At 36.0% G+C, this 22,687-nt stretch overlaps 1 protein-coding gene across 7 annotated transcripts in view; it reads left to right on the top strand.

Moving 5' to 3' along the window:
* Positions 1-22,687, top strand: part of UBR2 (ubiquitin protein ligase E3 component n-recognin 2) — a 102,573-nt gene that overhangs the window by 56,734 nt on the left and 23,152 nt on the right. For 4 of the 7 annotated variants that reach the window (XM_040249678.1, XM_040249679.1, XM_040249676.1 and 1 more), the window contains 19 exons: positions 74-202; positions 2,654-2,837; positions 4,981-5,042; positions 6,027-6,137; positions 6,859-6,924; positions 8,500-8,622; positions 8,770-8,833; positions 9,981-10,105; positions 12,134-12,186; positions 13,705-13,807; positions 14,742-14,790; positions 15,217-15,371; positions 17,233-17,335; positions 17,831-17,940; positions 18,046-18,126; positions 18,418-18,596; positions 19,336-19,535; positions 21,646-21,739; positions 22,522-22,683. In XM_040249678.1, coding sequence (XP_040105612.1) covers positions 74-202; positions 2,654-2,837; positions 4,981-5,042; positions 6,027-6,137; positions 6,859-6,924; positions 8,500-8,622; positions 8,770-8,833; positions 9,981-10,105; positions 12,134-12,186; positions 13,705-13,807; positions 14,742-14,790; positions 15,217-15,371; positions 17,233-17,335; positions 17,831-17,940; positions 18,046-18,126; positions 18,418-18,596; positions 19,336-19,535; positions 21,646-21,739; positions 22,522-22,683 — 2,153 coding nt within the window. Of the gene's footprint in view, positions 1-73; positions 1,333-2,653; positions 2,838-4,980; positions 5,043-6,026; positions 6,138-6,858; positions 6,925-8,499; positions 8,623-8,769; positions 8,834-9,980; positions 10,106-12,133; positions 12,187-13,704; positions 13,808-14,741; positions 14,791-15,216; positions 15,372-17,232; positions 17,336-17,830; positions 17,941-18,045; positions 18,127-18,417; positions 18,597-19,335; positions 19,536-21,645; positions 21,740-22,521; positions 22,684-22,687 lie in introns of those variants that run through there. The other 3 variants (XR_005722730.1, XM_040249680.1, XM_040249681.1) reach the window with 3 other exon arrangements.

The raw sequence follows: 22,687 nt of genomic DNA, 5'->3' as shown, positions 1-22,687 counted from the left end.
TTATTTCTTAAGTTTCTATGTAGAAGAACAAATGTAATTTTAATTTATTTAACATCTTTTCACTTCTTTTAAGGGAATGGATCCAATTACACGTCAAGTAGGACAGCATATTGAAATGGAACCAGAGTGGGAAGCAGCCTTCACACTCCAAATGAAATTAACACATGTCATTTCAATGATACAAGACTGGTGTGCTTTAGACGTGAGTCTCTTCTGGGGTCAGGGATAGGAGATAAATGGAGGAGGGGCAGAGATAAACAATTCCCTAAGTAAAATATGAGGCAGTTTGGAGAGGATAGTAATGATATGCTCATAAAATAGCATATTTTCCTCTTTCACCTATACATTCAATAAAAGTTACAATTCTAAAGCCTTAGGGAAATTAGAAAATAGAGGAAGATATAATCTACACTCGTTTCTCCTATGTTGCTGTCTTCTTTTTTTTCCCCCATAATCCTATCAAGATTTTGAGCATATAAAAAGTTTATAAATAACCCCAAAATGAAATTTTACTATTAGTACATTTATCCTGTGTCTTTAAACGGTGTTGGCCACCTTTGGCTATAAAATCTAGATGAGAGGTGTAAGTTAGGAAATCAGAGAAGGCTTCCATGAGATCTAAACTGTGTGTCAGAGTTAACTGATCAGAGTAAAGAATATTCCTGACTGAGGAAAAGCTGTATCATGCTCTCTGATGAAGAGGAGTATGGTTGTTCCAGAAGCTGTGAGAGGCTGTAGTTGGAGCAGAGGTTGAAGACATGACTTTGCAGGGCCATGTTCAGAAATCTGAATTTTATTCTGACTGAAGTGGATGCTATTTGAGACTCCCAAGCAGAAAAGTGACATGATCCAGTTTACATGTTTTTGAAAGTTTACTCTGTGTGGATAACAGAAGGAGGAGGGCAAGAGTAGAAGCAGGAAGTTCAGTGGAGACACATTGGCTTTCCTTTAAGTGACTAGAGATATCAGTGGCCAGGTTTGAGAGCATTTTGGATGGGGTTGCTAGCTTGGTAATAGATTGCACAATGAGGAATGAGGAAAATAGAGGCCAGAAATAAACCCACAGAATTATGGTCAGTTAATTCACAACAAAGGAGACAATATGCCATGGAAAGAAGGTGATCTTTTTCAGTAAGTAATGCTGGGAAAACTGGACAGCTGCATGTAAAAGAATGAAATTAGAACATTTCCTCACACCGTATAAAAGAATAAACTCAGATTGGATTAAGACCTAAATGTAAGACTGGAAACCATAAAGCTCCTAGAAGAAAGCATAGAACACTCTTTGACATAAATCTTAGTAAATTTTTTGGATGTACTTCCTAAGGCAAAGGAAACAAAGGCAAAAGAATAAACAAATGGAACCTAATTAAACTTAAAAGCTTCCACACAGCAAAGAAAACCATCCACAAAACAGACACAACTTACTGAGGAGGAGAAAATATTTGCCAAGGAGATGACCAATAGAGGATTATTATCCAAAATATATAAACAGCCCATACAGCTCAATATCAAACAAACAAACAAAATACCAAAAAAAACAGCCCAATTTAAAAATGGGCAGAAGACCTGAATGGACATTTTTCCAAGGTAGACATACAGATGACCAATAGGCACATGAAAAGACGCTTAACACTGCTAATCATAAGAGAAATGCAAATCAAACCACAATGAGCTACCACTTCACACGTGTCAGAATAGTTGTCATCACAGAGAACACAAATAACACATGTTGGCGAGGATGTGGAGAAAAGGAAACCTGTACAACTGTTAGTGTGAATTTTTTTTTTTTTTCAGTAAATTGTTGTAGCCACTATGGAAAACAATATGGAAGTTCTTCAAAAACTAAAAATAGAGCTACCATAAAATGCAGCAATCCCACTCCTAGGTATTTATCTGAAGATAAAGAAACACTGATTTGAAGAAATACATGCTGGCCAATGAGCCTGGGAGGCTACAGTCCACTCACAAAGAGCTGGGCTTGACTGAGTGACTAAGACTCCAGTGTTCACAGCAGCACAATTGTGAGGATACAGTGTCCAGCAGATGAGTGCCTAAGAATGGGGGGTGGAATATTACTCAGCCAGGAAAAGAATGGAATTTTGCATTAGCAACAACATTGATGGACCCTGGAGGGTATTATGCTTAGTGAAATAAGTCAGAAAGACAAATCCTATAGTCACTTATGTGTGGAATCTAAAAAATAAAACAGAAACAGACTCACAGGTACAGAGAACAAACTAGTGGTTACCAATGGAGAGAAAGAAGACCAGGAGGGGCAAAATAGGAGAGATTAAGAGATACAAACCATTGTGTATAAAATAAATAAGCTATAAAAATATATTGTACAACACAAAGAATATAGTCAATATTTTATAATAAATAAATGGAATATAATCTATAAAAATGTACATCAACTATGCCTCAATTTAAAGAAAAAAATGGGGAATGAGGAAAAGGAATATATTAGAATGACTTCTAGATTTCTGCACCTCTGTAGAGATATTCCCTGAGACAGGACCTTGGATAGAGGGAGCAAGTTGCAAGGGAAGATTTAGTTTGCCCATATTGATATTTGAGGTAAATATTCATCATTGAATTTGAGATTCTTGTTTTAATATTGTAGAAACTTAAATAAAATCCTCTTTTATAGGAGAAAGTATTAATTGAAGCTTACAAGAAATGCCTTGCTGTATTGATGCAGTGTCATGGTGGTTTTACTGATGGTGAACAGCCAGTCACGTTAAGCATTTGTGGACATTCAGTGGAAACTATCAGATACTGTGTTTCCAAAGAAAAAGTTAGCATTCACCTCCCAGTTTCTCGCTTACTTGCAGGTAAAACATTTTTCCCTGAAAAAGGAACCCTGAAATTGTCTTTTGAATTGTTGTTTGTGGTTAGTATTTACTGAATACCTACAATGCTTTATTTTGAAAGTGTTCTTGTTCAGATCAGTCTATCACTTAAGTGATTGTTAATAAATTGAAAACACCCTAGACTTCCTCTCTCTCTAAGCAGGTTCTTATTGATAAATTTTTTAATCATCAGGTTGAAGTGAGTTCCAAATTGGGTTGATAGGCCTTTTTAATTGTAAGTAGCTGATTTACACACTATTTACACATGCTCAACTATTTGAAGCTGCTACCTCACGGCAGCCAGAAACTCTGCATATGCACTCCTCTGTCTCTATAGACATAGTAACTTTCTTCCACATTTCTTGAGTGCAGGAATTCTCAGCCTGTTCACATACTGTTCCCTTTAGTTCCATTTTCAACTCAGAGAGTAGAAAAGTAAAGTTATAAAGGTAAATAGTTTCACTCATTGCAGAATTTGCAATGTAGCTTAAATGTGTGGCTCAGTAACTTAATAACGTGAAAGTAGTTTGTGTGTGTGCAAGTGTAAAAGACTGGAGAATTGGTATCTTTTCTTCCTTAAATGTTTGATCGAATTCACCAGTAAAATAGTATGGAACTGATACTTTCCCTTTTTTGATAGGTAATTAATCATTGATTCAGTTTCTTCAGCAGATATACAACAGTTCCTATTATCTGTATCTCCTTGTGTGAGTTTTGGTGGTTTGTGTTTTTCAAGAAATTGGTCCATTTCATCTGAGTTATCAAATATGTGGACACGGAGTTGTTCATAAAATTCCTTTATTATCCTTTTAATGTCTGTGGGATAAGTAGTAACAATCCCTCTGTCATTTCTGAAGCCTTTTTTTTTTTCATTGTTCTGTGCATTACCACATTATCTTGCCAATAGATGTTAGCATTCCAACAATTTTTTAGATCCTTATTGAAATTGTGGTGATTTAAGATTGAACTTAGACATGTGAATTTAAATAGTACAAGTAGAACAATAAAAAGTACCTGGAATGAAATTATGATTGTAGGCAGAAATCTTTTTCCTGTAACTTGTTCATGTCCAGTTTTGTTTTCATAAGTATTGATACTTGCATGCTGAACTATTGATCTTCAGTACAGGCAAGTGATGGCATGGTGGTGTGGCATAGTGTTCAACTAGAATGCGGGAAAGTGGGTCTCCAACTCAGCCACTGATCTCTTCTGCCCTTTGAAAATCTGAGTGGAAGCTAATGCTGATAATTATCCAGAGGGAAAACAGTCAGTACTCTAAAAATGTACTAATTTTGCCGAGGTATTTACCCACCTCAGTCCTCTAATATTTTGAGCATTTTATCTTTCTGTGTTTGGCAGACCTTGGCCTGAATGCTTATAATCTAACTGGAGAGCCAAGTAAACATACACAGAGCAGTTCAAGAACAACTTGGAGGCTGTGCTAATGGAGGCTGAGTGCACATTGTTAGAATGGGATTCTCAATACAGGTGTTCTTGGATGAGGAAAGCTTCAAACCAGGCTTGACCAAGCAGCCTGCATCTATTGATGAGACTGTAAAAAGCATTCTCTGTTTAGACAACATAAATAGGACAATTCTTAGCTAGCAGAATTAACTAAGGTTGAGCTATGAAAAGCCCTTTGCAATTAGGGACGAAAGAGGCTTTGATCCTAAACTGGAAGTTTTGGGGAACTGAATGCTGAGGTCAGAATCAGTGCAGACCTTGAATTCCGTGGCCAGTTTCTCTGTTCAGTTGCCGGGAGGATCTCTTGTTACTGTACTTTAAATGGAACAAACTTCATGATCCAATTGATTATGACCCTTAAAATAGGTTTAACATATAAATTGCCTTGATAGTTATTTAGTTGCTTTTGCTATGTTTGCACTTCTAACATTTACTTCTGTAAAATTTAATCAGTGTATGTTGATACATGTAATTAAGACTCTGCTTCTAAGCATGCCTTTAATACAGAGGTTCATGAAAATAACAGTGTAATATGATAGGTCTCCGAAGAGACACAGAAAGGATGTTAGATATAAAGTTGAGCAAATATTTAGTCGTCTTTTTTTTTTTAATCTAAATTACTTTCACCTATAGAAATACTTCTGTCTTTTTTTCCATGCAGGTTTGCATGTGTTGTTAAGCAAAAGTGAAGTGGCATATAAATTTCCAGAGCTCCTACCTCTAGTAAGTAGTGTGAACATTTAAAAGTAACTATTTATTACAGACCTCCAGTTAGATAATAAATAAGTTATGAGAATACAATATCCAGCATAAGGAATATGCTGAGTAATATTGTAATAACTTTGTATGGGGACAGATGGTTGCTAGACTTACCATGGTGATCATTTCATAATTACAAAAAAGTGAAAGAAAGTGAAAGTGAAAGGCACTCAGTCATATCTAACTCTTTGCCACCCCACGGACTATACAGTCCATGGAATTAATTCTCCAGGCCAGAATGCTGGAGTGGGTATAGCCTTTCCCTTCTCCAGAGGCTCATCCCACCGAGGGATCCATCCCAGGTCTCCCACATTGCAGGCGGATTCTTCACCAGCTGAGCCACAAGGGAAGCACAAGAATACTGAAGTGGGTAGCCTATCCCTTCTCTATCGGATCTTCCTGACCCAGGAATCAAACTGCAAATATCAAATCATTACATAGTATACCTGAGTGTGTTGTTTGTATATGTGTGTGTATACAGGAAAAAACAGATTAATTTATTGTAGGGATTTGACTCACATAGTCAAGGGATTTGGCAAGTCTGAAATAAACCTGGCAACCTGGCGGATTAAGAGTTGATCTTATAGTCTGAAATCCAAAGGCAGGCTGGAAGCAGAATTTCTTCATCCTTGGAGAAACCTCAGTCTTTTCTTTTAAGGCCTTCTAGCTTATTGGAAAAGGCCCACCAATATCATGGAGAGTAATGTGCTTTACTCATAAGCTGTACTGATTTAAATACTAGTTCATCTAAAAAATACCTTCACAGCGACATCTAGACTGGTGGTAATCAAAACTTGGGTACCATGGTCCAGCCAAGTCAACACATAAAATTCAGTAGCACACAGACATACCTTAAAATAATTTTGACTTGTATTTTATATAAAGTTTCCATCTCTAAACCAGTCTTCTTTATAGAGTTGAGATTTTGTGGTTTTTTTGTATACACAGAGTGAACTTAGCCCACCCATGTTGATAGAACACCCTCTTAGATGTCTTGTTTTATGTGCCCAAGTACATGCAGGAATGTGGAGAAGAAACGGTTTCTCTCTCGTAAATCAGGTAAGTGGTATTTAATTCTGTGAAGAGTTTTCAGTCCATTCTTTAGTTTCTGTGGAGGTTGTAATAGTCTTCAAAAGTCATCTATATTAAAATTATTGAATGGCTGCTGGGAATGAACCTTAAAAATGTTTTATTAAAAACGGTTTGACAGGATAGATGTAACGTTAAACCAAAAATTTCTTAGAGCTTTTATTCATATTTTATTAAGAAACAATATCAAAAGTAGAAATGAACTTAATTTTCACTTGAAGTCATTTTTAGAACAAAGTTTGATATTTTTAAAAACATAATGAAAAATCAAGATTTCACCTACTTTAGTTATAAAATTGGGTTAAAAAAGATAAAAGTTCTGTTAGTGTAGCTCTGAAATTGAGGTTTTAATTTTTAAACCTCACCAAGACTTGGTATAGGACTTTTCTCTACTTTTGATAGCTATAAATCTCATTGAAAGAACTGTATTAGGAGACCCAGAAAGTTGGCTGCAAAATGTGAACCATAAAGTTCCATAGAGATTCCATACTATAATCTGGAAATTTCTAATTAATTAATCTCTATTAAGATAGCATTCACTGCTGGGGAAATCACATTGTGTGTGTGTGTTTGCATGTTCATATACTCACATGCACAAAAGCCATGTGCTCTTTTGGTGAGTGGGGAGAGGAGAGAACTGCACAAATAAAAACCTGTTTATTCAGTATAATTACTTGTGTTTTTTTTTTAGATTTATTACTACCACAATGTGAAATGTAGACGTGAAATGTTTGATAAGGATATAGTAATGCTTCAGGTAATGAATTAAAAGCATTAAATTTAAAGGTTTGGGGGAGTTTTTATTTTCACCGGACCCAGACACTTAGGATCACTCTCAAATCTGTAACTTCGATCTACCCCTTATCTGTTGTTGTTTAGTTGCTAAGTTGTGTCCGACTCTTTAGTAACCCCATGGCCTGTAGCGCGCCAGGCTCCTCTGTCTGTGGTATTTCTCAGGCAAGAACACTGGACTGGGCTATTGTTTCCTTCTCCAGAGATCTTTCCAACCCAGGGATCGAACCTGCATCTCCTGCATTACAGGCGGATAGTTTACCACTGAGCTGCTAAGGAAGCCACCTAAGCCCTTATCTACTAATCTCCAAATTCATATGGCTAAAATAACTGATAGAACATTTCCATCTGGTTTCCTGAACACATCTTATATTTCACATATTCAAAATTAAGACTGTGTCCTCCATACCTTCTTCCTATCTTCAGAGTTTCTCTACCTTGGTGAATTGTTCAACAATCTGTACAGTTATTAGAGTCAGAAATCTGAAAGCTATCCTTTCTTCACTGTCCTCTGATTATAAAGCCCCAAATCCTCAAACTGATTTTCAAGGCCTTCAGTACTTAACTATGTTAAAAACTCCCTGAATTTGTCATATACTCCATTAAGTCTTAAAATTTGTACGTTTATTTCTTTCCTTACCTAGGTTGTACACCCCACCCTCTTCCTTTCTGTTTGCTACCTGTCTTGTTTTCCTGCATATCTTCATGTTTAGTTTAGCATCACTTTCTCCAGAAAGCTGACATACTAAAACATGGCTGTGTATCCTTTTGGGGAGAGCCCATAGCATGATGCTTATCCCCACCAGAGCATTCATAACTCTAGATTGTGGTTGCCTATTTACTTTCCTTCCTCCACACTAAACTGTGACAACTCTCTTGGTCCTTTTTATGTCCATTTATGTAGCACAGTGCTTGTCACAAAGTAGTGTTTACATATTATTGCTGAGTGGATTTAGAAATTATAGCATAAGTTACAAAATGTAAATTTCAAAAAATTATTGGTTCAAAAAAATCAAAATTCAAGTTGATTGAGAATCTATACAAATGGAATTTTAAGAGAATTAAAACTAATATTTAAAAGCCAGCATTTCACTTAGTATAGCATTTATTACTAAAAATTAGTTTGAGTTCTTGAAAAGAGTTTAATATGATATGCATTTAAAAAAAAATACTGAAAGTTTTATTACTATACCATATTTCTCTCAGAGTCGTACCCCTGACAGTGACAACACTGACATAAAACCTTGAACTGAATTTATAGGGATACAGCTAATTCAAAGCATTAAAAGAGAAGAGAACATATAGTCCATGTTATTATGATATGTGGGTTCAGGGCGTGTCTTGTTTTGTTTTGCCAGCATAGATTCCTGTCCACACTGGTAGCTATCACAAGGACTGGGGCTAAATGAGTCCTCATCTTTTATTAGAGTTGATGAACGAGTAAGCTGCTTTCTCTTGTGCAAACCAAAATGTCTCACTAATTGTTTAGTAGCCCTTTTGACCTTCCTTTTTTCCTTTCTTTCATACATTTTAAAAAAAGACAGGTGTCTCCATGATGGATCCAAATCATTTCCTGATGATAATGCTTAGCCGCTTTGAACTTTATCAGATTTTCAGTACCCCAGATTATGGGAAGAAAATTAGTTCTGAGACTCCCCATAAGGTAAGAGCATGCCTTATGAGACCACAATACAATTTTTAGAGAAGCACCTTTCATTCTTTTTGGTTATTTTAATCATCTGAGGTAATACAGATGATTCTTATTCTTATCTCTGAACTTGCTCTCTTCCATTGCCCCCGATGGTTTCAGGATTTAGTTCAGCAGAACAACACTCTAATAGAAGAAATGCTTTACCTCATTATAATGCTTGTTGGTAAGTTTGGATATTTTGAAACATTTATGTATTATATTGACTTTTTAGAAAGTTTTTTTAATTTTTATTTATTTATTTTTGACTGTGCTGGGTCTTTGTTGCTGTGTGTGGGTTTTCTCTAGTTGAGGTGCACGGGCTTCTCATTGCAGTGCCTTCTCTTGTTGCAGAGCGCAGTAGTTGTAGCACACAGGCTTAGTTGCCCCACAGCACATGGAATCTTCCCGGGCTAGGAATTGAACCCATGTCCCCTGCATTGGCAGGCAGATTCTTAACCACTTGATCACCAGGGAAGTCCTGTATTTAGAATCTGAGTAGTTTAGAATCTGAACTGTTTCTTCTGTTTGAGCAGTTCCTCAGTTTCAGAGGAAGGAGATTAGAGTGTATATTTTTATTTTCCCCTCTGGTTACTGTAATGATGAGAGTAACAGCACTACAGTGCTTTGGAAGAAGGGGCGAGGATAACTGCTAACGCAGGATAAACTGGAAAATTGTGAGTTAGGAATAAAACAGGGGACAGGAGAATTTAGCAAACAAGAATAGGATATTTAGGAGCTATTTATTGTTACTTTATATCTTAGCTGCGTTTCTCTCCATGGCTTTGTGGTGCGCAAGTGTTCTCACTATATTTTAAGTCCCGTCACCTCCATCTTTCCTGTTGTGTGCTTTACTTTCTCCCTCCTCCCATACTGTTTCAGACTCTCAACAGTCCTGGAGCAGAGAATCCTGGCTGCTGTCAGGATGTAATACCAAAGAAGGAGATCTCAGAAGGTGATACCTTATTTGCCACTAGATCAAAGGGCAAAGGAGGGCTCCCTTCCTCCTACCACATGGCACATGACTTGAAAGCAGTTTCGTAGGCTGCTGGTACAGCTGCTGTTTCTAGTCCCTTCCCACCTTCTGATCTCATTCTTTGAAAACAGCAACCAGAGTTCTCTCTCCATGGCTGAAGACTATACTCACCTGTTGTGTCAGAGGCTCAGAAAGATGTTTGGGAGCTGCTCTCACCCTGCTTTATTGCCTGACCAGTCATTGCTTTTCCATTGTACAGAAAGAAAAATATATTGTGTTGCATGAATTATAAATATGTATTGCTTATAAATATTATGATTGTTAAGTGTGTGTATATGTACTTATTCATTGTTGACAGGAGAGAGATTTATTCCTGGAGTTGGACAGGTTAATGCTACAGATGAGATTAAACGAGAGATTATCCATCAGTTGAGCATCAAACCTATGGCTCATAGTGAATTGGTAAAGTCTTTACCTGAAGATGTAAGTACCTACATTTTAAAAAATATATGGAAATCCTTCCTTAAACCCTTCCATAAATATATGGAAATATTTAAACCTCTAACTGTCCATCTAGTGTGTGTATAGATTGACTTCAGTATACCTTTTCCACAATTGTGAAAACTGCAGTGCTGGCATATGTATAACTCTAGTCACTCTTATTAGAAATAAATAGAAAAAGAAAATACTAGGTACTAGGAGTGGAAAGCAGCAAAGAAATAGAATCCTTTATAGTGAAGCCTTGAAAGAGATAAGGCTACTGAATAAAAGAAAACATGTTCCTTAGAACTGAATTTACATATCCATTAAAGAAGGATTGTTGATAGGGTGTTTAGTACAAAGTTGTGATGGATAGCGATAACGCTTTATAACCTAGAAATACCTACTCAGCTATGTTGAATAAAGTTTGCTAGAGGTTTTTTCCTTCTAAAGCATCCAAAGACTCTGCTAAGGCCATTCCTCTCATTTTAGTGAATGTAAATTAACATTCATATAGGCATTTGTAGATCAGTTGTAGCTATTTTTCCGGCTAACCATTCCTCTCATTTTAGTGAATGTAAATTAACATTCTATTTTTCCTGCTAAGCCATTCCTCTCATTTTAGTGAATGTAAATTAACATTCATATAGGCATTCGTAGATCAGTTGTAGCTATTTTTCCTCCTAGAATCTTAAGGTCCTATGCTACCTATTTTTCAGCCCTGGGGCTTTTCAGAAACCCTAATTACAGTTGGGAAAGGTTTTTCACAATGTTTTCCCATATTTGAAACATAGATTGGAACTCTGAACCTTTATTTTCATTCTTCTAGGATTTAAACCTTTACTTGTGGTGTTGTAATACTTCTCTTAAACTTTGTCTTATTTCAAACTTTAAAAACTTTAAACATCTGTAGGAATAGAGAACAGTATAATGAACCCATCACCAGTTTCACCAGATGACCTTATTCTTACTTCTACTCTAACCACTAATCCCTACACCCTCACTGGGTTATTTTGGGGAGAATACCAGATTTACCATTTCATCTATAAATAGAATTGTATATATCTAAAATAGTGGTTCTCAACCAGGGACAGTTTTGGTACCCCCTGCCCCTGGAGGGGACCATTTGACAGTGTCACTACTCAGGCCTGAGTGTGTGTGTTCCTAGCATCCATTCAGCAGAGGCCAGGATACTCTTAACATCCCATAGTACAGGACAGAATCTCACAATAAAGACCTATCTAGTCCAAATGTCAGGAGTGCCAAGGTTGATCCAAAAGTTACAAGCTTTTAGAAAAAACCTGTGCATTTGCCAGTTATCACACCTAAAAAAATAATAATTTTTAATATCACTAAATATCTATTGAGAATAAAAATTACGTGTACTTTTTTTTAGGTCTCTGTTAATAGGCTACTTTTGCCATTTCCATTTCTAGTTGTGTATGCAGGTACTTTTTAATGCAGGAAATGAGGGAACAATTATAGTTTCACTTAGATGTTAGAACAGGAAGAAATAAAATTTAAACAGCATTTAAAAAATACAAATACCTTGTACAAAGTGATGGCATCTATATCTACCAAACATTTTAACCAGAGAATTCTTTTATTCACACAATTCCTGTTAACATCTTGTCACAAATAAGATATGATTTGGAAAATGCTGTTTTAATGAAGATAGATAAAAAATTCGTATAGCTATTTCAGAAAATATTATAAAGATATAAATTTTGTTTAAATATTATGTATACTTTGTGTTTTTATTTCATTCCTTTTGAAAGCTGTCACCTTGATTTCATATGGTGACTTGTTTTTAATTGTATCAATCTGAATGAATGTTAGCTAACCAAGTAAATTTCCCCAACTGCATATTAATCATGTTTCCTATGGAATCCTCATCTGTAGAAACTGAGATAGTAGTGTATTCACTTTATACAGTTGCTTTATGAAGCTTAATGAGATAAAAGCACAGTGCTCAGACTGCTAGCAGATACTGTTATTAACATGAAACACATTTATTTCCTGTACCTTTAGGAGAACAAGGAGACTGGCATGGAGAGTGTGATTGAAGCAGTTGCCCATTTCAAGTGAGTTTATTTTCTATTTTTTCACATTTGATTTTATTTTATACATTAATTTTTCTTAGAGTGTTTCCTTTGATGGAAGTAAAAATAAAATTGTTGTTTTCAGAGAGTGACAACCATTTTCAGACATGTAATTCTGAACTAGATTTCTCACTGACATTTCTCTTTTATGATCTAGCCCTATGCTTAGCAACTTAAAGTAGATAGATGAGAATTTTCATTGTATTCAAAATAGGTGTTCATAGCTGGTAGTTTCAAATAGCTGAAATTAACCTGATCAGAGGTAAATGCATTGTGCTTCCTTTGTTTCCGTTTGAATGTGCCGCCTGAGCAGTGGGTCAGCCTCGGAATGATGCTTTCTTTGGTGTCCGGTGTGTCACCCAGTCAGTAAACTAGTTTCCCTTTAAGGTTGTTGAGGCAGTTTCTTAATCCTGCTTTTTCTTTGCTCCTTACTTCAATGACAGTGTCTTTATTTCTTTTGATTTTAAAAACAATACATGTTTTTTAGGGGAAGTATTAAAAAAAAAAAAAAACAACTAGAAAAGAGACTCTCAGGGACTTCCCAGGTTGCTCAGTGGTAAAGAATCCACCTACTGATGCAGGAGACCTGGGTTTAATCCCTGATCAAAGAAGATCCCGCATGCCATGGAACAGCTAAGCCCGTGTGCCACAACTACTGAGCCCACACTAGATCACAACTGCTGTGATCTAGAGCCCAAGTGCAGCAGCTGCTGAAGCCATGCGCCTAGAGCTGCTGTTCTGCAATGAGAGAAACCACTGTAAGAAGCAGCCTATACACCACAACTAAGAGTAGCCCCTGCTCTCTGCAGCTAGAGAAAGCCCACGTAGCAACAAAGACCCAGCACAGCCAAAATAAATATAAATAAAGTAAATTATTTTAAAAAAATTTCTCTCAACCCAAATTACACCTGCTTTTTTCACTTGGTAGAACTTTTCATAGACATCTTTACATGTCAAAATATAGAAGTTAACATCACTTTTAATAGTTTTCAATTGTTTGGAGATAGCGTAATGTGTGTTATCTGTTCCTTATTGTTAGACTTCAAATTGTTGTCACCACAGTGACCATCACATTCCCATGTCCAGTTAGAATAAATCCACAGTGGACATGTTAGGTAAAAATGGATGCATATAAAGCTTTGGATATAGATTACCAAATGAATCCACAGAAAGTAGTTCCAGCTTATACTCACCAGCAGTGTATGAGATTTTTAAATTATTATTATTTTTAATTTTTGGCTGCCCTGGGTCTTCGTTGCTATGCATGGGCTCTCTCTAGTTGTACAGGCTTCTCACTGTGGTAGCTTTTCTTGTGAAGCACAGGCTGTAGAGCGTGGCTTCAGTAGTAACAGCACACAAACTTAGTTGCCTGGTGGCATGTGGAATCTTCCCAGATCAGGGATCAAACCCATGTCCCGTGCGTTGGCAGGCGGCTTCTTAACCACTGGACCACAAGGGAAGTCCAGTATATGAGATTTAAGAATTTTTTCTTCCCCAAAGGAAACCTGGATTAACAGGACGAGGCATGTATGAACTGAAACCAGAATGTGCCAAAGAGTTCAATTTGTATTTCTATCACTTTTCAAGGGCAGAGCAATCCAAGGTAATTGGGAAAGTTAAAAGTATATTGGGAAGGGGTTGCTTGGAGTTTTTTTGTTTTTGTTTTTTCCTACTGCTTTTCACAGAGATTGAAAAAGGACACATTTTTATTGTAGGAAATTTGGAAAATATTAAAAGGTATAAAGAAGAAAGTACAGATTACCTATAATACCACCACTTAACATATGGGGTTTTCCCCTTAGTATTTTGTGCATACATAAAAGAGATCTTTATAATTATACACGTACCTACACATATCTAATTGTATGTATTTTATTGGCTTTTGAAGACAAATCATCAACCTGTATGGTAATCAGTTAACCTGTTTTACACCCATTTCAGAATTGCTAGTGCTTAACATTATGCTTTCTCATGGTGACTTATGGAATTTAACTAGTTAAATTTTGCCTTTTAGCAGTTTACTCTTAAAAATAAGTTTTGAATAAATGGCATTAAACAAAACTTGAAGCTTTTTGAAATATAGTTGATTTACAATGTTATGTTAGTTTCAGGTATGCAATACAGTGATTCAGTGTTTTTATATATATATATAGTTTTTCAGATACTTTTCCCTTATAGGTTATTATATTGAATATAGTTCCCTGTGCTATGTAGTAGGTCCTTGTTGGTTATCTGTTTTATATATAGCAGTGTTTATTCATTTTTGATGCATGAAATAGAGCTCAAACCTAAATAATTTTTTGACTTTGGTTGATACATGTTTCCCCTGAATTTTAAACCAAAAAAGAATCCACTTGGGAGATTCTCTTAGTGGAAGGGGAAATTAACCTTGATATCAATTTCAGGGTGATGACAAAATTAAGGATAGAAATTTCCTAAAATCAGAAGTTAGTATGAGAAAGATTAACTTACATCAGTAGTTTTGGATATTGTTTCATATTACTTATTCTGTGTCCAAATTAATTCATTTTTATTAGGCAGAGGAAGCTCAACGGAAATTGAAAAGACAAAATAAAGAAGATACAGGTATTTTTAATCTTTCCCAAAATCTCATGTCAGTCTCTTAATTGTTAAAGGTTGTTTTGTATAGACTATGATAATGATCCTTAGTGAAGTGAAAGATTTAAATGTGAGCTTTCTGAATGAATGAACATTTAAAGGGCTAATATAGGTTAATATAGACATGGTCTTGTGCTGAGTCACCTCTGAGTTAATGGTTTTATCTCAGATCTTCAGACATTTCTAGGGAAAAGAAAGACCTTCTTTTGTACTGCTGCTATTCATGGAGCTACTTTTATGCATTTAACTGACATGAGAAGGTAAAATATAGCTTTAAGATGCAAATATTCTTTGAAAGCTATCAAAAGTATGTAATAAGGTCATAGGTTTTTTTGGTTTGGTTTGGTTTAAAGCATGTTCTACAAAAGAAGCCAATAATATCTTTGTTTTCAGCACTTCCACCTCCAGTTTTGCCCCCATTCTGCCCTCTGTTTGCAAGTCTGGTTAACATTTTGCAGTCAGATGTCATGTTGTTAATCATGAGGACAGTATTGCAGTGGACTGTAGAACATAGTGGACACATCTGGTCTGAGTCCATGCTGCAAAGGGTAAGTTTGAAGACAATTATTGTTTATATTTTCAGTGGTTTTGTAGTAAAAACCAAAATACAGAATACTCTTTCAGTATCTGTACATGGGGCAGTTTGGTTAAAATGTAGTGTTATCTTACTTTGAAATAAAGTATTTTGTTTCTATTTTTGTGTCTAAGGATAAAAATGAGAGCTTGGCAGATGTTTTTACACCACATGGTTGTGATTACCCTGCTCTTGTTGGCAGATCTGCCTCTCACTGACTGGTTCTGATCTGTCTTTGTTTATAGAGTACTCTGATATTTGTATAATGTGTTATCTTTGCATTTGTTTTTTACTTAATTCTCTTTAAAAACTTGTGAGTTTATTAATACTTATATTTTGCATTTGAAGAAATTGAAAGTCAGGTACTTACTGTCCTATAGCTAATTAGTGGCAAGTTCAGAACCTTTGTTTGTATTTTACTTTATAGCTTTAATGTAAGTCATTCATAAATTATTATCTCATTAAATTCACATAATACCTCTATATAGATATTTGATAGTTTTTCTTCTGTATAGATGAGGAAGGCAAGTTTCAGTGAGAGTCAATTAACTGGTCCATGTTACTCAACTAGAAAGTAAGATAATAATAATACTCAATTAATAGAATTAGCCTATTCTTGCCAGGCACTTTTATGTACCGTACTGGTAAGCCTCAAAACTCTAGAGGGAAGCTAATGTTTTTTCCCATTTTAAAAATGATGAAGTTAGGCTTAGAGGAACTCCCTAAAGGCATGTAGCTTCAAAGCAGTGAAGCCAGAATTCAGATGAAGGTGAGCCTTGCTTCAAAGCTACTGTTTCCCATTGTCTCAGCAGCCTCAAGTATCCCACTGGCTAAGATATTTGTATATGTATACTCCCCTCCTGTTTATAAACATACACTTACAAATGTGAAAGCATGGCTGGATGGGAAGGCATTTTGGAAGAGAATGGATACGTGTGTGTATGCCTGAGTCCCTTCACTTTTCACCTGAAACTATCACAGTATTGTTAATTGGCTATACCCCAACAATAAAAAGTTTAAAAAATTAGATTACAAAAATTAAAAATAGTAAAATGTAAAAGCATGGAGTTGTGGTGTACTGGAGACTATCAGTATTATATGAGCAAAAGATTTGTGGGAAACAATGGAGAAAAGAGCAATGAACATCATTTATCTTATGTATACATTGGCTTTACGTCGTTCACACTAATGTTCTTCCAGATGTCTTGACAATCACAGCAGCCCTTTGTATAGGGAAAGATTCAGAGACACCACACACGTATCTCCTTCAAAAATTGGAGAGCAGGGTAAAGAACAATAAAGATCACACAGATTCAGTATAGTTATATTCTTAGAAGTCTAGCAATGAATTTTTCATCAGGTATGCTGAACATCTTTATAAATGATGTGGCATTAGAGATAAAAGTATGTCTCTTTCTGAGATGATTTTCAGTCCTTAGAAAAACTAAACTAGTATTATAGATTAGATAATTATGTGATCGATGCTTTCAGGTCTAATTATTTGACCACTGATCCTTAGAATCAGTGGTTTTTTAAGACTGTAGTGTAGGGATGGAATAAAACTGAAAATTATATGAATTGCTAGTCATAGCTGTTACTAATTTTAACTTACCTTAAGAATTTGCAATTGAATTTTCTTCCTAGCTGAAATAGAAATTTTTGTTTCCTTGCTTGGAATTCTTTATTAGAAAATGAACTTTAGAGTTTGGATTTAACAAAAATTAGTACTTTGAATTATTTTTTATTATACTTAATCTTTAATAGTTTGATTTCTCTTTTTTCAGTAGTGGATTCTTTTTTGTTTTTTCTTACAACATTATGTACTTGTATTTTAGGTATTACATTTAATTGGAATGGCACTACAAGAAGAAAAACAGCATTTAGAGAATGTCATGGAGGAGCATGTCATAACATTTACCTTCACGCAGAAGATATCGAGTATGTATACAACTTTTACTAAACTACCTCAACATATCAGTGATTTTTTTTAAGTGTAGTTATAACCTCTTTTATTTGATCGTATAGGTTTTAAGTAGATTATATTGAATCCAATTTTATGAGGTTATCTGTATTTACCTGTGTATTTTATCAGAGCCTGTGTACTTACCAGATCTAATTCATTTTCCCAGACTTGTAAAATCTCATGTAGACCTTTCAGCTGGGTTTTTATTGAATTTTGCTAGAGGCTATCTTAAAATAATCATATGGTGTAAGACGTCAGTTTTTGAATGATGAAAGTGTTCTAGTTGTTAACAGCTTGTTTGTGAAATACAAATATGTCACATTTTGAGAAGTATTGAAAATTTCTAAAAGACCTGTAATCAAATGATGGGCCGATATTTTAAGCAGTTTCATTTTATCTTCTTTTGCCTGGTAGTAAGCACTATGAAGTCTTAACTATTGTTCACATGCCCGTTTTTTCTTCCACCTTAGAACCCGGTGAGGCTCCAAACAACTCACCTAGTATACTAGCTATGCTGGAAACACTGCAGAATGCTCCCTACCTAGAAGTCCACAAAGATATGATTAAGTGGATATTAAAGGTAAAGTTTGCTACATCGCTCTCTTTTTGTGAAAAATATTAAATGTTTATCTTTAAATTTTATAATGTTTCATAGCTTCAGAGTAACTGATACTTTTTTCCATAGACTTTTAATGCTATTAAGAAGTTAAGGGAGAGTTCATCCACCAGTCCTGTGGCAGAGACAGAAGGAACCATAATGGAAGAGGTAAAAGAGTAAAGTGTGGTGATACTGAAAAGCTGTGGCAAGGCCACTTTAAGCAGTTAAATTTATCTGCAGTGAATTGGTAGTTGATATTATTCACAAACATGTAAATCCAAAGAAATTGTGGCACTGTTTGTTTATTTTTGTAGCAATCTTTTGGACTGCTTTTTTTTTTTTCTTTAGCATGTCAAGTTGATTAAAATGAATTAGTATTTACAATAAAAATATTTCTCCTTTGGGGGAGAAATGTGCATTTAGCCTCTAGTGGTCTAATTAAATGAAGTGTAATTTCAGAGTTCGAGAGACAAAGACAAAGCTGAGAGGAAGAGAAAAGCTGAGATTGCCAGATTACGCAGAGAAAAGATCATGGCTCAGATGTCTGAGATGCAGCGGCATTTTATTGATGAAAACAAAGAACTCTTTCAGCAGACGCTAGAACTGGATTCCTCTATCTCTGCTGTACTTGATAATGGGTAAAAATTAATGACAGTTTTTGAAACGCTTGACCGGTGGTTCTCAGTTGAGGAGGATGTTTGGTTTGGTTTTTTTTTTTTTTTCCTTTTTTGCATGCATGTGTGTGTGCTAAGTCGCTTCAGTCGTATCTGACTCTGTGACCCCATGGACTGTAGCCCACCAGGCTCCTCTCTCCATGAGATTCTCCAGACAAGAATATTGGAGTGGGTTGCCATTTCCTTCTCCAGGGAATCTTCCCAACCTAGGGATCAAACCCACATCTCCTGTGTCTCTTGCAAGGCAGGGAGATTCTTTACTGCTGAGCCACCGGGGAATCCCCTTTTTTCTTTATAAGTACACTTAATCCTAGAGTAATTTAGAAGAGTTGATAGAAAAATTGTGTGGCCATGTAGTTAGAGGATTTAATCTTAGAAATCTGAGCTAATTAGCATATAATTATGAGCATGTCTCTGACTATAGATAAAATAATTCCTGTGTATGCTTAAAATGTAAGTTATTCAAAAAACCCTTGACATTCATAAATGAATGAGTACACTAGGCTCAGTTAACTTAGCATCTGGCTTCTGTGTTATATATTGGATCGCTGTAAGAACTGAAGGAGATAATAGATATGAAAGACTTTGTCTCTCAAGTCATCAAAACTGTGTTTTAAATATGTACATACCTAAAGTCACTGTTCTGTGATTCTATAGAAACTTCTTAGGCTCATTAATTATTCTCATAACCTTCTTATTGCAGCCCTGTGGTTTCAGATATGACTCTTACAGCATTGGGCCCAGCACAGACTCAGGTCCCTGAACAGAGACAGTGTGTCACCTGTATATTGTGTCAGGAAGAGCAAGAGGTGAATGCAGAAAGCAAGGCAATGGTCCTGGCAGCATTTGTGCAGAGATCAACTGTGTTATCAAAAGACAGAAGTAAATTCATTCAGGATCCAGGTAAGTCATAGCTATGTCCTCAACTGCCCTATTAATAGTGACTGCCACTTAGTATGGTAAGTGACATACAGAGATTTTCTTAATCTGATGATAACTCTGTAGGCTTGCTGGTATCTTGGGCAGGTAACTTGGGTGGGAATTCCTCACTTAGCAAATGCAGAAACGTTCCAGCGGGTTAAGTATCATGCCTGAAGTACACAGCTGACAAATAGCAGGGATTCAGAGGAGAGCTGTCCTTTGTGATAGAACATTAACATGCTTTGGTACTTAACAGTCTTTCCCATTCTTCACACTTGTAAAGTTCCAATAATTAGTTGACACACTGAAATGACAATAATAATTTTTTCTCAGGTTCCAGGGTGAAATCCTGATGAGTAAGCCTTGTGAGAAGCAGTCCTTGAGCCAGATTCTCATTTAGATTATTGAGATAGAGTCTACCGTGTAGTGCAGGATTCTTCAGGAGTCTTGGAATCAGTATCTATGGAATGGAGGGGAAGGAAGCAGGTTTGGCCAGACAGAGAAGTTGAGCTGTGGTACAGTTCCCAGAAGACCTTAGCCAACCCCATAGGTACTCTGGAGCTAGATAGAGCTCAAAGCTGTCCTGAGTTGGGGTAAGGGAGTGGGTTTTTTATGCCCTGACACGTAATAAACTGGTTGTGGGCTGCCTCTGGAAAGAGGTGTGACCTTGAGCAAAGCAGTGTGACCCTGAGCAAAGTCTCTTAAAGAGGGATAATAGTTGAGTGCCCTCTTTTAACAGCTGATGGAGTAAGTCATTCATTCCTGCAGGGGCATCTGGGCTACACCCTGTGTACACCATAGATACTTTTATGTTTCTACTCTTCTCTTTGTTTATATGTGCATGTGCCTCAGTGATACCAGTAAACTTGGTGAGAATAGGAGCTGTGTCTTAAATTCCAAGGCACTTGTTTAGCCAGCGCTTTTTACATTGTAAGACTAGAAGGAAGTTTGAGAGCCCACTGGTAAAATTGCCTTTTCTCTACATGGAAAGCCTTCAGAGTGTGGCTCTCAAGCCCCCTTGTTAAGAAAAATTCGTCTGCTTCATCTTAAGAAATGATCATTTGTACCAGATGGTTTACAGATTTCATTCTAGGCTTAAGATAAAGTTATCACCTGCATTTAGTTTGTTACCTGCTTGGAAAAACTGACTGGCTATAAGTGGATTTTTTTTAAGACTTTCACAGTTTAGGTCATTAAAGATTTTCTTTATGCTGTGAAATTTGCACTATTCTATTATATAAAGCAAATTGAAACGAGTAATTTTACTGTTAGAGAATTTCTAAAATTATACTAATTTATGTAGAGAATTCCAAGAATTCCCGAAGCCAGCTAGCCACTTTATGTTTGTCTTCATTTTTCATCTCCTTTGAATATAAAAATTAGTTCCAGAACAGAAGGCTGTGTGAATTGCCCTTTTTTCCCTACTCTGGTCTGGGCTGCTGTCCTGGTATTTTGCTGCACCTGTGACTCATACAGTAATTGTGGCTCTTCTCTGCATGAGTGTCCTTACGCAGAATCTCCTCTAGGGGGCGCCCCACTACTGCCAGGACATCTTTTTTGTTCGAGATTTGTGAGCCAGCTGCCCTGAAGGCATTAAAGACAGCTCCATCATTTGTGGGAAATAAGAGTCTCTCAGTGCCCTGAAAATGTGATGTGTTCAAAAAATTAGATGTACTTAAATACAGAATTCCCTGGAGAAGGAAATGACAACCCCCTCCAGTATTCTTGCCTGGAAAATGCCATGGACAGAGAAGCCTACAGAGGGGCGACAGTCCATAGGGTCGCAAAGAGTCAGACACAGCTGAGAGTCAGACAAAACTGAGTGACTAAACAACAACAGGATTCCAGTTTCAGTTCACAGTTCAAGGAAGTTTCATTAATTTGCTCAGGGTAATGAAAATTAGAGAGTCCTGTATTCTAAACAATCTAGGGTCTTGCATGAATGATTGGTATCTCAAAGGAATAAACTAGCATTTCATTTGAAGTTTACAAGCTCTTAGTAAGGATTTCACAATTTAACATTGTACATTTGTTATAGGAATATTAAATGCTTGAGTTTTCTCTTATGTTTTTTGTTTGTTTTATAATGCAGAAAATTATGATCCATTATTCATGCACCCTGATCTGTCTTGTGGAATACATACTGGTAGCTGTGGGCATATTATGCATGCACACTGTTGGCAAAGGTAATTTATATTCTTAATATTAGTCAAGAGAAGCTTACCCAAAGACTCAAAATCTAATTTTTCAATAAAGGAAATTCCATTCTGGAAAAAGGGAAGAAAACACATTTGAAGGAAAAAAGACTCCATTATTACTGCCTAACAGATAACAATTAAAATTAATTTGCTTTGTCAGTACATTTAAAGGAGTAACTTAGAAACTTCATAGTATATCAAATATAATTTTTAATTTAGGGGTCTGTATTTTTTAATATGAGAAATCTAATAGACTGGATGAAGAAAAGGATTTTTACAGTGGTATAAACCCAAGAAGAATGTCTTTCTTCGGGTCCAAGGTGAACAACTCATGATTCTGAAGATGCTAGCACTTGCCTAGTTGCCTCTCAAGATTGTCATGGCTCCCTGAGCTAATATGGAATAGCTTCAAACTTACTCTATTTTGGTGTTTTCTATGCTTCTGCAGTAGCAGAAGTGCTGTTGTTCTAGTACTCTGCTCATTGAGTTGTCCTGAACCACCCCAAGAGTAACCACAGAGCACTTGGGCCAAGAAATATGCTACTTGGTGACTGACTGTTTGCAATCTTTTTTAAATTCTCTTGTTTTAGAACTCCTAGCCCTTTTTGCTAATTACTACAATGTAAAGTATCACTTTTAAAAATAATTGAGGTCATTTTAAAATTTTAATTTTTAGATGTTTTGTGGAAACAAAGTGTTGAAGCTTGTGGCTCTCATTTAAAAAAAAGAATTGCCATTGTTTTGATACCTCATGTTTTCTAATTGTGAAGGTATTTTGATTCCGTTCAAGCTAAAGAACAGCGAAGGCAACAGAGATTACGCTTACATACAAGCTATGATGTAGAAAATGGAGAATTCCTTTGTCCCCTTTGTGAATGCTTGAGTAATACTGTTATTCCTCTGCTGCTTCCTCCAAGAAATGTTTTTCATGGGTAA

This window comes from Oryx dammah, unplaced genomic scaffold, assembly GCF_014754425.2.
Source record: "Oryx dammah isolate SB20612 unplaced genomic scaffold, SCBI_Odam_1.1 HiC_scaffold_11, whole genome shotgun sequence".
Lineage (NCBI taxonomy): Eukaryota > Metazoa > Chordata > Mammalia > Artiodactyla > Bovidae > Oryx > Oryx dammah.
The sequence above is the reverse complement of the archived record's forward strand: the minus strand, read 5'-3'. Positions and strand labels throughout refer to the sequence as shown.